This window comes from Anabrus simplex, chromosome 2 (genome assembly GCF_040414725.1).
Source record: "Anabrus simplex isolate iqAnaSimp1 chromosome 2, ASM4041472v1, whole genome shotgun sequence".
NCBI classification, from domain to species: domain Eukaryota; kingdom Metazoa; phylum Arthropoda; class Insecta; order Orthoptera; family Tettigoniidae; genus Anabrus; species Anabrus simplex.
Window position 1 is genome coordinate 72867338 of NC_090266.1, and position 16826 is coordinate 72884163.

The 16826-nt window shown below is 37.8% G+C and overlaps 1 protein-coding gene across 1 annotated transcript in view; it reads left to right on the forward strand.

The window, feature by feature from the left end:
* The window catches only part of Ae2 (Anion exchanger 2), a 237331-nt gene that overhangs the window by 152719 nt on the left and 67786 nt on the right, over positions 1-16826 (forward strand). The window contains exon 13 of the mRNA XM_067139840.2: positions 8514-8662. Within this exon, the coding sequence (XP_066995941.2) occupies positions 8514-8662 (149 nt within the window). The remainder of the gene's footprint in view (positions 1-8513; positions 8663-16826) is intronic.

Consider the following 16826-nt stretch of genomic DNA (forward strand, 5'->3'; position numbering starts at 1 on the left):
AGTGGAAGATTATGGACTTTTAAATTGTCATTACATTTTGTTTCTTTTGTACCATTGGGGGCCGATGACCTAGATGTTAGGCCCCTTTAAACAAGCATCATCAACATCGCATTAAATGTCAATCCTTGTAGTATCACAATTAATATAAAATTGTTTTCTTTGTGAAACCCCTCCAGCAGGTATACATTATTTAATAATATAAAACTGGAATGCTCTAAAGAGTCCCATATGTGAGAGAAACGTACGTACAACAGGAAGTGTATTGTGCGAACTTACTACGAGTACGGGGTCAGCTGTAATCTACAAGCCAGCTTGCTGCCTTTTCTTAAATGATTTCATAGAACTTTGAAATTTATTGAACATTTTCCTTCATAAACTGAGACACTTGGGGCTAAATAATGGTAAGGCACATTAAGCTAATTTTACAGGAGAGTCATCTGAAAGTTCAAAAAAAGTCCATAAATCAGATGGTTTATTTTGGTGTAATACATAACAATAGGGTGTGATCTATCATGTTTTGGTTTCTTCAAACACTACTCTGCCAATAGCTTGCCATCTTCTAGGACAGTGGTGCTCAAATTAATTTTGTGGGCTGGCCGAATGGCAGATTCCTATATGAACCGCAGGTCACATTATTCTCCCCCGCTGTCTTTCCCTAACACACAACTCCATCCACACACCTACGTACCCCCTTCTTCAATCACCAACCATTCAACCAGCCACCCTCTCACATGGCTGTTCGACAATACAAAACAAATAGAGAAAAATAAACAATACTCTGTAACTTCGGATAAACATACCAATTCGCTGGAAGTGACAGTGGTTGAATTATGGCTGTGTCCATCCTCAGAATGGGATGTAGGTGTTCATCACTGATCTAGGATTGTAATTATGGTTTTATAAAATTAATCTTTGAAAATGTTTGTTTATAAATGTAAGTAGTTGCAAATGCAAATTTGTATTTTCTTACAAACTTTAAGAAATCAAGAAAATTTTCATTACTAAGTGCTCCGTCTAAAAGTGAATAAGAATTCCATCTGCAAACTTGTCCCTTAGATTGGGAAAAACCCTAAAGTTCAATTAATTTGACCTGTAGCTGCACAGGAGCATCACCGACGTCAACTGAAAATTAATTTTTGAACAAATGAATTTTCTCTGCACTCATACAAAGGTCTTTAAATCTGTTTTCGAACCCAGTCTTCAATAAGGCAGTCAACATAATAAACTGATCATATGGCACTGAACTGTTTGTGTATGCTTCTTGAAGCTCAGTACAAAATGAAAATTGTGTGAACATGCCCTTCTCTAATTGTTGTCAAAAGAATTTCAATTTATTTTGGAATGCTAACATATACCTATACACTTCATTTAAAAGCTTGCCGTTACTTTGTAATCCCTTATTCAAATTATTTAGATGTTGTGTTAAATCTGTGAGTATGCTCAATCCCACATCCAGTTTCTGTCCCCAAATTCTGCCACTTCATTCCATTTCATGTTCAGAAACGTACTTACATGTATTTTGTCAGGAAGATGAAAGAAGGGTTACAACGAAGTCAGCGTACCTTGCTATGATAAAATACATCACCATAATCACAATCAATTTCAGACAGAAATGACTGGAACTGCTGATGATTGAGTCCATGTGATCAAATATAATTAATTGTAGATGTCACTGTGTTTATCACATGTTGTAAATTTAATACTTTTCCACATAGCACTTGTTTATGAATAATGCTGTGTAGTTCAAGAGGCATATCAGTATTTCTGTTTGTAAATTTATTTCTTATTCTTAAAATTAATCCAGTTTTTGTACCACTCATAAGCCTTGCTTATCAAGCAAGTTGGCCATGCTGTTAGAGTCACTCACCTGTGAGCTTGCATTCGGGAGATAGTGAGTTCAAACCCCACTGTCGGCAGCCCTGAAGATGGTTTTCTCTGTTTTCCATTTTCACACCAGCAAAAGCTGGGACTGTACCTTAATGAAGGCCACGGCCACTTCCTTTCCACTCCTAGACATTTTCTATCCTAACATCTCCGTAAGACCTATCTGTGTCAGTGTGACATAAAACAAATTGTAGAAAAAAACAACTATGTATTCCTCACTCTATCTGTTGTTATAGCTGCCAACCCATCCCATCCTAAATCGAGATCCTTCATTGTCTCACTCAGTTGGAGTAACAAGTCTTCGCCTGTTGTACACAGTACTGCCATAAATTCTGTCAGTACTTTCAATGCATAAAACTATGCAAATCAATTAATATATATTCTGAAGAACCACAAAAAATGCTACAGAATGAACATACTCATATTCAAAATGCTCACCATGTGTGGCAACACAGTGTTGAAGACTTTGAGACTACTCATCAATAGCTGCACGAATAGTGTACAGTGGAAAGTTTTTGATAGCTGGCGTGATTGATTTTTTTAACATATCAATATTGCAATGCTGTTTCTGACATGCTATTGCCTCAAGCTCTGTCACAGAGAATAATCCTATGGATTGAGGTTCGGACTTCCACTAGGCCAGTCAGCAGCAGCGATGAACAAATACTTGCTCTCCCCATACGTCGTCAACAAAGCCTGGGATCGAACCCGGTATATCTCCTTTAATTTTTCAGTTAGCAAATGCTGTATGTATCTTTTATAAGCAGCAACATGTAAATCATCCTTTAAAATACAGTAGAACCCCGCTTAACCGAACTTTGCTTAACCGGAACCCGACTTAACCGAAATGCTCTGGCAAAATTGTATTTTAATATTTTGTTTTACCCTCTCATTCTTAGCCATTGATATTACTAATTCTCTTGCTATATGTGCTGAGAGCTACTAGGCAAACCCTATTTTTATATTATGACTTATGCCAGAATGCACGTGTAGTATAAAACAAAAGAGTTTCTTACCCTCTAGTTCGTTCCAAGATACATTTTTTCTTGAACAAGCAGGAATTATTATTATTACCTACTGCATTATTATTATCATCATCATTATCATAATAATTATTATTACTGTATTATTCGTCAGGAAGATCATGCAGACGACTCTGACCTTGACAATAGTAGTTCTGAGAATCGCGTTATATTAGATGATGGATTTAATGCATTGGAGGTAAGACTGATTTCGAATTTTTATTAAAATAGAGTACCACACGCTTTAATTGCAGTACTGCTTTAATTGCAGTACTATAATAAAATTACTGTATACAGTATTCAGTTCAGTAGTAACAAAAACAATGTTTCATTATTTCAGATTGCTTTGCGCTTTGTTGAACAAAGCAATGAACCTACACCAGCTGGTGTATTGTTGATTAAACGGTGGCGCGACATAGCTGAATGACAATACTGCACCAAGAAACTTCAGAAGAAAATCACTGATTTTGTACAATGAGTGACATTATGTAAACATATTAATGTTAATACAATATACAGTATGCACCTTTGCTTAACAGAGTTTATGTATTTTTTCGACATTTAAGTTCCTAAAATATTTATCATGTGTCATCCGAGAAAACGCGTCAACCGAAGTGACTCTGCCCCCTTTATTTCGGATAAACAGGGTTCTACTGTATGTGATTCTGATGGTTCGGTCAGCTTCCGCTTCAAACGCTAGCGCTGTGCCACATCCGGGGAGCCATCTGGTGATGAATGAATGTACCATTTCCACTTCTATTATAACATCTAAATTTCAAAAGTCATTATTTAAGAAGCCTTTCTCGTGGACATTCGAGATTTTCTTCTGATAACACAGAGCACATAAGCCCAAAAGCCTATACAGTATCATGTCTATATGTGATGTAGTTCATAGAGTTATATTCATTTCACGAGACAAAATTGTTTGTTTACGCAAAGGATTGCATTGAATACTTGCACAAACAGCATCCACAACTTCTTTTCAGTACACACACTTCGGATGGCCTGATCTGATGTGATCAACAGTTGCACCCATTTGTTTAAACCATGCTATTATCCAAAACACAAATCGTTCATTGATACTGAGAGGTTTTAGCATAGAAAAAAGTTTCGTTAGCTCGCTTTCCGCTACGAAATAATATGATTCTCATACACTCCCCTCTCCATCTTTCACTGCTGCCTGCTGTTGGCACACTGCAAGCCGGTTACTGGCAGAGTCGTGAAGGTGACCCTGTGGATGACAACATACAGCATTGCCACGATTCTTCATTCACAATTATCATACTAGAGCGTGTTCAGATTTTACTGACAAAACTTATGACAGTACTAATTCCATGGATGCTTCTTAAGGATGCCAGCTCCTCAGTTATTTTGCACACCTTATCAATGCCACAAATAAAAATTAAAAGTTGTGCTGTATCACGGACATCAATACTTTCATCCAAAGCCAACGGAAAGAACTCCAATGATTTTGATTTTTCGCGCAGTTCTGAGCACAGATTTGCCCAGAGTTCTTTTGTTCTTATTGTCATTGTACTTCACGATAAGCTGACAGAATTTATCAGTTGTTTCATTTCAGGACACATTTTCTATGCCAGAAAGTATACAGTTCTTTGCAAACTCTCTTCTTCTTCTTTATCTGTATAGCCTCCAGGGTCGGTTTTCCCTTGGACTCAGCGAGGGATCCCACCTCTACCACCTAAAAGGCAGTATCCTGGAGCTTCAGACTCTGAGTCTGGAGATAAAACTGGGGAGGATGACCAGTACCTCGCCCAGGCGGCCTCACGTGTTATGCTGAACAGGGGCCTTGCGGGGAGATGAGAAGATTGGAAGGGAGAGGGAAGGAAGCGGCCATGGCCTTAAGTTAGGTACAATCCCAGCATTTGCCTGGAGGGGAAGTGGAAAATCCACAGAAAACCACTTCCAGGATGGCTGAGGTGGAAATCGAAGCCACCTCTACTCAGTTGACCTCCCGAGGCTGAGTGGACCTCGTTCCAGCCCTCGTACCACTTTTCAAATTTCTTGGCAGAGCCACTGGGGCCTCTGGGGATGGCAGCTAATGACACTAACCACTACACCACAGAGGCGGACTCTTTGCAAACTCACCACGAGAAATGGTTTCCCTTTCACAGCTAATAAAAGTGCAACTCTATAACTAGTGCACACTGCAGCTATATTTTCCTCAATATCTTTCATAAACATCTGTTTTTGAGTAGTGGGACCTTGCATTAAATTTAAAACCTTTTCCTTCTATAATACTCCATTGTATTTATTATATACAAATCTGTGCTTAGAATCATAATGTTGTCTGATATTGTATTCTTTAAAAACTGAAATATTTTTCTTGCATACCAGACATATTACTTTTCCACTGTTCTCAATATAAAAAAAGTCATCAATCCATTCTTATTTAAAAGCATGGCACTCACCGTTCAAATTTCTACGTTTGGAACGGGACATTTTCATTCACAAAACAACTTTAAATATCCGGGTGTAAACTGGCAACTTCCTGTGGATGTCCCAAGCTTTCCATAAATTTTAACAAAGTTCTTATTAACTAGGTTTTCTGGTATCTACGAAAATCATAAACTGAAACTTAGGCACATTATGGAAACTTGGCTAGGGGGGCACACAAAATGCTTTTGCAAGCCAAGTCTGGCCTGTGGGCCATATGTTGATCACCCCTGCTCTAGCAGATACAAAAGGAGAACAAATCTCATTATTGCTCAGTTTGTGGCTTGTCATTATCTAGTACCAAGCACCTCAGTTATTCCAATCCCTAATTCCTCTTCCTATAAATGAATATTTGCCCCAATTTGTCCTCTTGATTTCAATTTTATCTTCATGTTATGATATTCCCTACCTTTAAAAGCTGCACTCAAGTTTATTCACCTACTAATGTCATTCCGTGCAATCTCTCCACTGACAGCCCGGAACATACAGTAAGCTTAGTCGAGCAGTTTGTCTCCTTACTACCAAGTCTTCCCAGCCCAAATTTTGCAACATTTTCATAACACTACTCTTTTGTTGAAAATCACCCAGACAAAAAATGTGCTGTTTTCCTTTGGGTCTTTCCCATTTCATGTACCGTATCAAGTAATCTTTGTGTGGGTTCCATACACTGGAACCATAATATAATTGGGGTCTTACCAGAAATTTATACACTGTCTAAAGACTTATCTTCCAGAATAATGAGGAGCTGTTGGTTCACCTAGTGTCATTTGCAAATTTATTTCATGAGCAATACGGCTTCACACATCAATATCATAGTTATTTAACTGCAATATCCTATATTTAAACTACTAACGACAAAGCAAAGCAAAAAGACGTGGAAGATGAAGGCTTCCACAATCCATAACCTTAGCACTATGTAGGTTAGCTCTATACCTCCGGGAATTAGCCTGGTACTCATCTCTGGTGTAGACTGAGTGAACCTTGAGGCCATGTGCTTCTCCAGAAGAGGATATCTCATTTCTAATCTCCTTCTGAGTGAACTGAAGATTACAGTAATTAAAATTCTTTCAAGGTCCACCTATTCAATACAATAACGTTTTATTGTGATTCAATCACATGTCAAATGGTACTAGTTTCGGCATCTAAGTGCTATAATCAGCCTTAAGTACAAATTAAACAATTATATGCATATTCTTAAAACATCTAAAACACATTTTAACACATTATAAAATACATTACTGTAATGATACATAAGATAATTTAAAATTATGTTACAAGTGATTGCTGTGATATAAAATTCTCAAAATTCTGGCAGTTCGTGCTCTTACGTGGGTCAAACAGGAAGTAATTTTGTGATGAGATATTCAGAACATGTCAATGCGATAAGCCATATGTCTACATATGCACGACACTAATCACAAATTTACCGACATTGAATCTGATATGGAAGTTCTCCAAACAGCAAATTTACGAGAAACCCAATATCCTTTTTTGATCTTTTTAATCAATTGGCTTAAAAATACCAAACTATCGAAAAACAGTTCGATTTTCCAAGTAATCTGCAATACACACTCCCGTCAATTACACCCACTACCCCATCCTTCCACCCCGCCTTCGTTCCATTCCCCCGCAGGTGCTCCGCCTCCTTTCTTCTCCTCGCCTCCTTTATTACTGCTGCACACACACATTGTCCGGCTCCGTCTGTGTAAAAAACACGTTCAACATGCTGCTCAAGGTGAGTCAATTCTCTTTCAATGATTGTAATGGTTCTAGTAACTTCCATTCATTGCTTCCAACGTCTAACTTAGCTAATTTCTCCTTCAAGCATATAACAGCACAAATTCACTTATTCCGGATGTACACAGACTGGACTATATAACAAACTGCCGGAATTTTAAGAATTTTATATCACAGCAATCACTTGTAACATAATTTTATCTTATCTTATGTGTCATTACAGTAATGTATTTTATAATGTGTTAAAATGTGTTTTAGATGTTTTAAGAATATGCATATAATTGTTTAATTTGTACTTAAGGCTGATGATGGCACATAGATGCCGAAATTAGTACCATTTGACATGTGAGTGAATCATAATAAAATGTCATTGTACTGAATAGGTGGACCTTAAAAGAATTTTAATTACTGAAATCCCACTTCAATACGGAACCCAATGAAATTCATAACTATAAATGAACTGAGGATGCCATTAGTGTATCAGTTGTAATGCTTTAAAATCTTGCTGATCCTGTTGGTAATTATTAGGATGTGTGGAGGATTGCATTTGTCTCACATATCTCTTCCTCTTTCTTCTCAAAGTGTGGGTGAAGGTTAACAGTTCTCTTGATATAATTTTTTTCTGTATCCATGAGCTTACAAGACTGAAAGGAGATGCTCCATTTCTCTCTGGTACCGACAGATTTGACTTAACGTTTTACTTTGCTCAGGTAGTGAGGTTCTCATTATCTGTTTCCATTTGGAGTGATGGCTGGAATATTTGTTCACTTACAAGTCATGTTGTGTTGGATTCTTGACACACTGTAGGCAAGGTGTGGTACTTCCCTCTTCACAAGCAAATCCAGGAATGGAAGCCCTCTTCTCCCTTTGAAATGGATTTTGGGATGAATGCTAATGAGGTACTGGAGAAATGTGAGCTGTATTTTCCCCCATGTAATGATAGAGGAACATACATGGAACAGAGCAGTACCATCTGGTATACCGGTATTTGTGTATTGCTGTTTCTATCACAAACCTCTCCATGAAAAAGTTGACAATGACCAGAAATGTTCTATGAAATTCCGCTCCTGGTACACCCTCAGACCACAAAAAAATGGATTATGGAACACTGTTCTTCCTTGGTGTACACAGAAGTGGCACGGCCATCTTTACGTCGCAACAGCGAAAGCTGTACTGATCTGATAACACTGAAACCTACCACAGACGTAGACAACGGTGCCATCTGGCAGCTGGTGAGCACGCAACGCCGTAGAGCCAACCTAAAGACAATCAATTAGAGCAAAATTGCAGATATTTATTGACTTGCCCTCATAGTTTTGAAATAATTGAATACTTCCCTCTTAATGTTTTCCCTTAATTTCAGAATACTATGTAGATCACAGAGTAGCAATGTGATGAGATCATTTCCCTGTGCAGGTAACAAGACTGACAACCTGATTGGTATATCAGAAACATTAATATCTACATCAGCTGCTGGAATTGTGTTCTCTCTTCTGTCGGGGCAGCCTCTCATCATTATTGGAGCAACTGGGCCGCTACTACTATTTGATGAAAGTCTCTATAGTGTAAGTATAATGTTCATCAAATGTTTATGGTATTCTTATTTCTACAGAAATTGGGATCAGGTCTCAGCTAAATTGCAACAGTACTAATGTCCATATTTGAACCAGCCTGTGTATAAATGATATACAGCAATATTCTGTATTTCTGTTTTTGATTCAGTGTCACTGCCTTTCAGAGTTCATAGATGTCCACATAATTTGACTAGATACCCCTGTTCTACTGTCACTCTCATTTCTTCCCCTTTTATATGTTTACTTTTGGTAGAATTATAACTATCCTCATTGCAGAACCCTGAGCTGTACGTGGAAAAATTTTACTCCACATCGTAAGAAGCTAGTTTGGTAAATTTATAGAAGGGCATTACACTGGTTTGTATTTCAATATTTACCTCATGCAGGCCTTCCAGTGCACTTAAAACTTTCTATGTGGTGTGAAATCCAACACTGCCTTTCTGAAACACTAAATATTAGTGTTATTTGTTCAATATTTTTCAATTTTTATAGATTTTAAGAGCTGCAAGGGTATCAAAGTTTTGTTCTGCATGGGTTCTTTGTCTGGCTAGAAGCTAACAACATGGAGCTGTTTTATTTAAACCCTTTTAAATGCCACCAAATTCAACTGGGATCAAACCCATATATAGTGTGAGCCTCTGCCAAGTGCCAGTTATTCCCTGTGCCATGTCTGGGTGAGTGGATGATGCAACAGTTACCTAACTCGTATAGCTTGCTCACCGATATCATGGTCTCAGCTAGTCTGTGATAACTAGAGCCCAGAAGTTTGTGCTGATGGGTCTTCACAACTGTAGCATGGGGATTCTCATTGGCCCAAAGATGACTATTGGACTATTTAGCATTCCATCTGGTGAAACAACCTTCATCTGTGAAAAGCACATGCGCAGGAAAGTGAGGCTCGACTGCAAGGCGCTGCAAGACCCATTGGCTGAACACAACTTGAAGTGCGAAGTCAGAACGACTCAAAGCCTGCACTTTCTGTGGATGGTTAAACAACTTGTATTATTAATAAATTTGACTTGAATGTTTCCGGAATATGGTTCCTTATCTCAAATTGATTCATTTGCCATCCTCCATCATCCCTGAAAGTTTGTAACATCATCACGGATACACCCTGTATAATACTTACTAAAGGTTGAACATTTTTATATTTTTCTACATAATTACCATTTCGCTCGATGCAGTTTTATAGATGCAGTGACAGTTTTTGTAAATCCATGTCATACCAGCTCACCGCCATGCCTTTCAGAAATTGTTGAACCTCATCTCTGACCTCAACGTCGGTGTTTGTTTGAATTTTTGCAGCTTGGGAAAAGAAGGATGCTGCCACTCACATGATTGTTGTTTGGCCTTTGTTGCTATGTAGATGAAACAGACAGCTTTTTGGACTCGATTGTCATGGTTGACAAAACCTGGGCATTCCACTTCACACCTGAGACCAATTGAATTATCTATTCATCGAAGTTGATGAGTATTCTACGGAAGGACAGCAGCTCTTAAGGGACTCGCCTTGTACTTGGGTGACAATAAATCAACGATATTAATAAAACGACACTTACAATTTTCTTTACGTCGCACCGACACAGATATGTCTTATGGCGACGATGGGATAGGAAAGAGGTAGGAGTGGGAAGGAAGCAGCCGTGGCCTTAATTAAGGTACATTTGCCTGGTGTGAAAATGGGAAACCACGGAAAACCATCGCCAGGGCTGCCAACAGTGGGGTTAGAACTCACTATCTCCCGGATGCAAGCTCACAGGTGTGCGCCCTTAACCGCACAGCCAACTCACCCCGTAAAACAACACTTGGTTACATTTTGCATGTCCCAGTTTTACTGTAGATCCCCAGAGGCTGCTAAACTTTCATCACAGTAGCAATATTCTGACGTTCAAAGATTTTGCGTGATATTTTGATAGAAATTAATAAGTGTTCCTGATCCCAAGATTTGCAGAAGGTTGGCTCAGTATACTGTAGTTTATAATCCATTTTATACTCAATAAGCGACATTTAGTCAGGAGAAGATCAATTTGGCTTCAGAAGAAATGTAGGAATACGCGAAGCAATGTTGACATTACTTCTTATCTTAGGGAATCAAAATAAAAAGGACAAGCCCACATACATGGTATTCACAGATGGAGAAAGGGCTTTCAATAATGTTGATTGGATCAAGCTATTTGAGACACTGAAGGTGATCGGGATCAGATCCCAAGAAAGAATTATCTGCAAACTGTACAAACATTAGTCTGCAGTGATAAGATTCGAGGACAATGAAGAAGAGGCAGAAATCCAGAAAGAAGTGAGGCAAGGCTGCAGTTTGTCCCCTCTACTTTTCAATATTTATGTAGGACAGGGGGTTAAGGAAATCAGAAAGGAATTTGGAAAGGGAATCACAATCCAAGAAGAGGAAATGTAAACTCTTGAGATTTTCTGATAATATTGTTATTTTATCTGAGTCTGCAGAAGATCTGGATGGGAAGCTCAGTCTTGGAGAAGGAGGACAAGTATAAAACAAATAAATTCAAAGTAATGGTGTGCAGTTGAATGAAGTCTGGTGATACAGGAAATCTATATATATAAAGTAACTTGTCCTGACTTACTGACTGACTGATTCATCATCGCCGAGCCAAAACTACTGGACATAAAGAAATGAAATTTTGGGCATACATTCATATTAACATGTAGGTGCTCACTAAGAGAGGATTTTTGGATATTCTTTCGTTAAGAGGGTGAAATGGGGGGTGAAATTTTCAAATCAGTGTATCTATATCTCAAAACTTTAAAATGAGGATACTTATATCTGAGATACTGAAGATATTACAGACCTGAAAATTGATATTTGGGATCTCCTTTAAAAATAAAGAAACACGTATTTTTTGTTTTTGGAAAATCCAATTAATGGGGGATGACAAGGGGAGGGGTGAATTTTTAAAATGAGTGTATCTATATCGCAAAACTTTTAAAGTGTACAGATGTAAGAATTGGTATTCAGATCCCATTTAAAAATAAAGAAACACATATTTTTTTGTTTATGGAAAATCCCAATAGGAGGGGTGAAAAGGGGGTTGAATGCCTTAAATGGGGATACTTATATCTCAGAAACAGAATATATTATAGACCTGAAAGTTGGTATTTGGGATCTCCTTTAAAAAAAAAAGAATACGTATATTTTGGTTTTCGGAAATCCACCTAAAGGGAAATTGAAAAATGAGTTGAATTATTTGTATGAGGTTACTATTATCTCAAAAATGAAAGATTTTTCAGATGTGAAAATTGGTATTTGGAATCTGGTTTAAAATTGAAGAAACATGTATTTTCGGAAATACCAATGAAGGGAGGTGGGGAGGTGAAAGAATTGAAAAGTTAATTGAATGAATTGTTTGAGGATACTTGCCTCTAATAAAAAATAAAGATGTTACAGACGTGAAAATTGGTATTTGGATCTCCTTTATAAACAAAGAAAAAAGCGTTTTGGGGGGAAATCTTCTTGGGGGGCAGGGGCGAAAAGGAGTTGAATTCCTTTTATGAGGACACATATCTCAAAAACTGAAGATGTTAGAGTCATGATAATTGGTATATAGAAGATTCCTTTACTATTAAAGAAACAAGTATTTTAACAGGAAATTCACTTAAGTGGGGAGTGTGAAAGGAACATAAGAAAACACGCCTTCCTTTTTTAGGGGGGGGGGGATAAATGTATTTACGGCGGTGGGGTGAAAAAAGGAGTTGATACCAATTGATTTTACTGTTCATAATGTACTTATTCTGGTCATTAATCTTTCCTGGGTTCGTTTTCAAGAAATATCTTTTCCTTTGGAGAAAATAAAGTTAGATTACAGTAGATTCCCCTGGTATATATATAAAAATTTAAACACATTTGAAATAAACGATAGGAATGAAATTGACCGTGCAATTGTTTACCTCTGTAAAAAGGTCAATAATGCACGGAAGTATATCATTCGTGCACTTGCCTACGCGTGACGATGGTGCTGGTCACATGTAATGCAGATGAAATTTACCGCCAAGTAGCGGTCTTGCATTTTGCTGAGGGTTCCAGCCCATCAATAATAATAATAATAATAATAATAATAATAATAATAATAATAATAATAATAATAATAATAATAATAATAATAATAATAATTGTTCCGAGGTATCTGTGGAACAGCAGAGGTGAAAGAAGGTGCAGGCTGGAATGGGTCTAAGTATAAGTCCGAAATATGAATTTAAAATGTAAACAACGGTTATATTTTCAACAGACAACAAACAATTTTCACAAGGTGAAATAACAAGAATATCAGGTACAATGTAATTTTACAAATTCTGGGCTACGAGCCCCAAAGTCTGAGCTCTCAGCTCATAACCACAAATTACCAAAGGGCAGAAAACCCTTAATTAAATGGAGCATTAACTCCCAACTTTACATCTCAAGCCTCTCTAAGGCATTTTTACCACAACACCATAAAGAGCTGACCCGCTCTCGATCTTTCAAGCCTATAAAGGCAATAACAGACTTTTACACAAACTGCCATCAAGGCATAATAAAGAAACAGGGGTATCTCGTACCCAATCTACTGGGCCTTAGTGTGCAAAAACTAGGTTAATTTGAATGGCCCAAAACAAAACGGATGGAGGCGTGAATTTGCACTCCTAAATCTACATTTTAAAACCTAAGTGCGCTAGGCCAATACACAGGGGCTAATCCCAAGCTAGGGAGGTGACTCGTATGAGAAAACTTTAATACATTAAGGAAGAGAAGAAACGGTTATGAAAACGTAGTCACCTCAATTTCAAATGAAGGGGAGCTCGAGAGGGTAAGGCACTCTCTATCCCCGAATTAAAATTTAAAAAAAACTGAAGTTTACCAGGAAAAGGGTTTACATGTTTAATAGTTTACATATTAAAGGTTTCGAACCCTCCCCGAGAGTTAAACTGCTGAGCTAGCAAGAAATAAAGATGTTAAAAGGCCATTACCTTGTTGGAGATCTGTTGCCCGAAGAAAGAGGTGCTTCCCGCCCCCTGCTACATATCCACACACTAAGCTAGATGTTACTGAAGTGGCCCGGAGACAAGAAAATCAGCAGTTTTTATACCCTTGCGGAAAATTCGAGACCTTTCAGGAATGAGTAGACACACCCACACAATTTTTATTGGTTGACAAGGAGTTACACATGGAAATTCGAAGAAGAAAGCTATGATTGAGGAAAATTAATTACAGAAATTACTGATTGGCTAAATTCAAAACAGGCGGAAAGAAAGGATTAATGTTGCCAACCCACAAACCACAGAACAAAATTTAGTAAAGACAAAGCTTATGAATACAACATTTCTCCAAGAAGGTTCATTCCTTTACACCAGAGTGCGTTATCATAGGTTTGGTAGAGACATCTGTAAGAGAATGTCCACACTTCTTGATCAATGAAAAACAAAAGCAAATCAAAAACACTCAGTGACATCTTCTGATAAACCGTCGAGTTAGTTCAGTTGTTAAAGTTCCGGGTTTCTCCAGTAGAGAAGTTTCAATTGGCGCAAGATTTGAACTTGCATCGCGTAGAGGTGTACCGCCCGGTACAATAATAATAATAATAATAATAATAATGTTCTGGACCATTGTCAAAATGTGCAGACCGTGCTAGAAACGGGTCCTGGCCAGGTAATGCAGTCCGGCCGCGGGTTCAATACCGCCAAGACACCCAAGACGACACCACGCCAGATCTCCTCAAGGATTTGATCCATATTAAAAATGCTTATAGGAAAAGATGGCAAAGATTTAGGGGCCCAACTGACCGGGTGGAGTACCTGGACCTAGCCCGGGAAGTACAAAATCGATTGCTGGAAGGAAAGATTGAAATATGGGAGGAACTTTGCCGTAATCTCTCAGAAAGCGAGTCAGATTACGAATTTTAGCGGATTCTCTCAGAACGAGTTAGATCTCGAATTTCGGCGGATTATATATAAAACATTAAGCATTCAATTATAAACTTCATTATAATACCGTGGTGAAGCATGGGTATCTTGCTAGTATATATATATAATAAGAGTTTTGTCTGTACATTGCTCGGAATTTAGAAAGAACGGTATTTCTGTATTGGTTGTGGCCACAGTAACAAGGAAATGCACTATTTAATTTTTCATCATGTCATGTCTGCTTGTACAGGCATCATGAGAAATTGGCTGAAGAGAATTTAATGAAAATCAGTATGTAAAATCGGGAATGATGCACTACAATCTAGGCTATAAATTATTTTATTCATGCTGAGTGAAATGGTAGTTTAGGGGAAGGCCTAAAATGTAATTCCCAAATATTTATGTTATTAATGGTCCTATCAATAAATACTATATAAGTAAAGTTATATATAATTATATTTCCGGTCATTTATGTCTTATAAATTTTTACTGTACCGGCTATGATAACAGAGATATTTGTGAATTTTTTTTTTTTTTTTTTTTTTTTTTTTTTTTTTGTTAAGTCCATATCAACTCCGAGCCACGAGAAAATGGGAGAACAGAATTTAATGAAAATTGGTATGTAAATTCTGGGAATAAAGTGCTACAGTCTAGTCTATAAATAATTTTTATTCATGGTGGATAATAATAATTTCGTGTGGCTATTTCTACCCAAGTGCAGCCCTTGTAAGGCAGACCCTCCGATGAGGGTGGGCGGCATCTGCCATGTGTAGGTAACTGTGTGTTATTGTGGTGGAGGATAGTGTTATGTGTGGTGTGTGAGTTGCAGGGATGTCGGGGACAGCACAAACACCCAGTCCCCGAGCCATTGGAATTAACCAATGAAGGTTAAAATCCCCGACCCGGTCGGAAATCGAACCCGGGACCCTCTGAACCGAAGGCCAGTGTGCTGACCATTCGGCCAACGAGTCGGACATTCATGCTGGATAAAATGGTAGTTTAGGGGAAGGTGCCTAAAATGTAATTTTTTAAATACCCAATGTTAATGGTCTTATCAAAAAGTATTACATACCATAACAAAAGTTCTAGAGAATACAAGTTTCAGTCATTTATATCTTATACAGATTTGCCATACCAACTATGATAATAGAATAAAGAATTTAGACTTTTGTTGCTTAGTTCATATCAACGCCAAGCGTTGTTAACACGCAAATATTGTTTAATTGTGTTAATTGGTGATGGTTTTTGTCATGATTGTCTGAAGGTGTAAAATCCCGTGCTCATCAGTCCATATCAACAAGGAAAACTGGGGAGACGACTATAAAAAATGAGAAAAAAACGTAAAGGAACGATCGCTTGAAGAATAAGACAAGAGGGAGTCATAAAAGGAGGAAGAAGAACCGTCTTTACAATAGATGCTCTAAGATCCCAGAGTCGGAAGAAAACTGAATGCAAAGGCAGACAATATCGAAAGCTCATAAAACTGATCAACAATAGCATTATATTGACCATTGTTGTGATGTAATTTGTCTGTTCTGCTGCCACTCATCTCGGAAAGATGGGGTTACTGCTGCATCCCAAGTAAAACAGCTCGCCTGAATATTGGCAGAAAATAGCTGAGGCGATAGATAACTTTGCACATTATGTATGATTGTCCTGTCAACAAGGTGTACTGCATTCTGAACACAGTAGGATTGTCAGGTGTCCCATATTATATGGGACTTTCCGTATTTGAAGGTCTGGAGTACTGTCCCGTTTCAACAGCATAAGCCTGCTCAAACAATAAAAACAAATCATTTAATATGGCTACCTAAGCCACAAATAAGCACAAGTACATTTGAAATACAAAATTTACCTATTTAGGAATAGTTTGCTTTGATACAGTAGCCTGAAGCCCAATTTCAGGAGAGGTGAATTATTTCTATTCTATTCTTTGTATTCGGAGTAAAATAATGCAGCCAAAAGAAACTTGCACTCGAAAGTGACATAACAAATAAAAATTTTGCCCGGACTATCACTTGATATGTTATTTGGTTTGTAAGCAGAGTAATCATCATTGTCATCCATTTCTGAGCCTGCTTCTCATGATGATATATCCAAGATATCGCTATCATTGAGCCGGCATGAGGACATGTTTATACAGTAACACAACTGAGAGCGCGACATATTTGGCGCACTCAGCACCTGGCACATTGAGTCCTTCGGTTAGAGGTCACGGCAAGGAGAAACTACCCTTTTTATCATTTAGGTT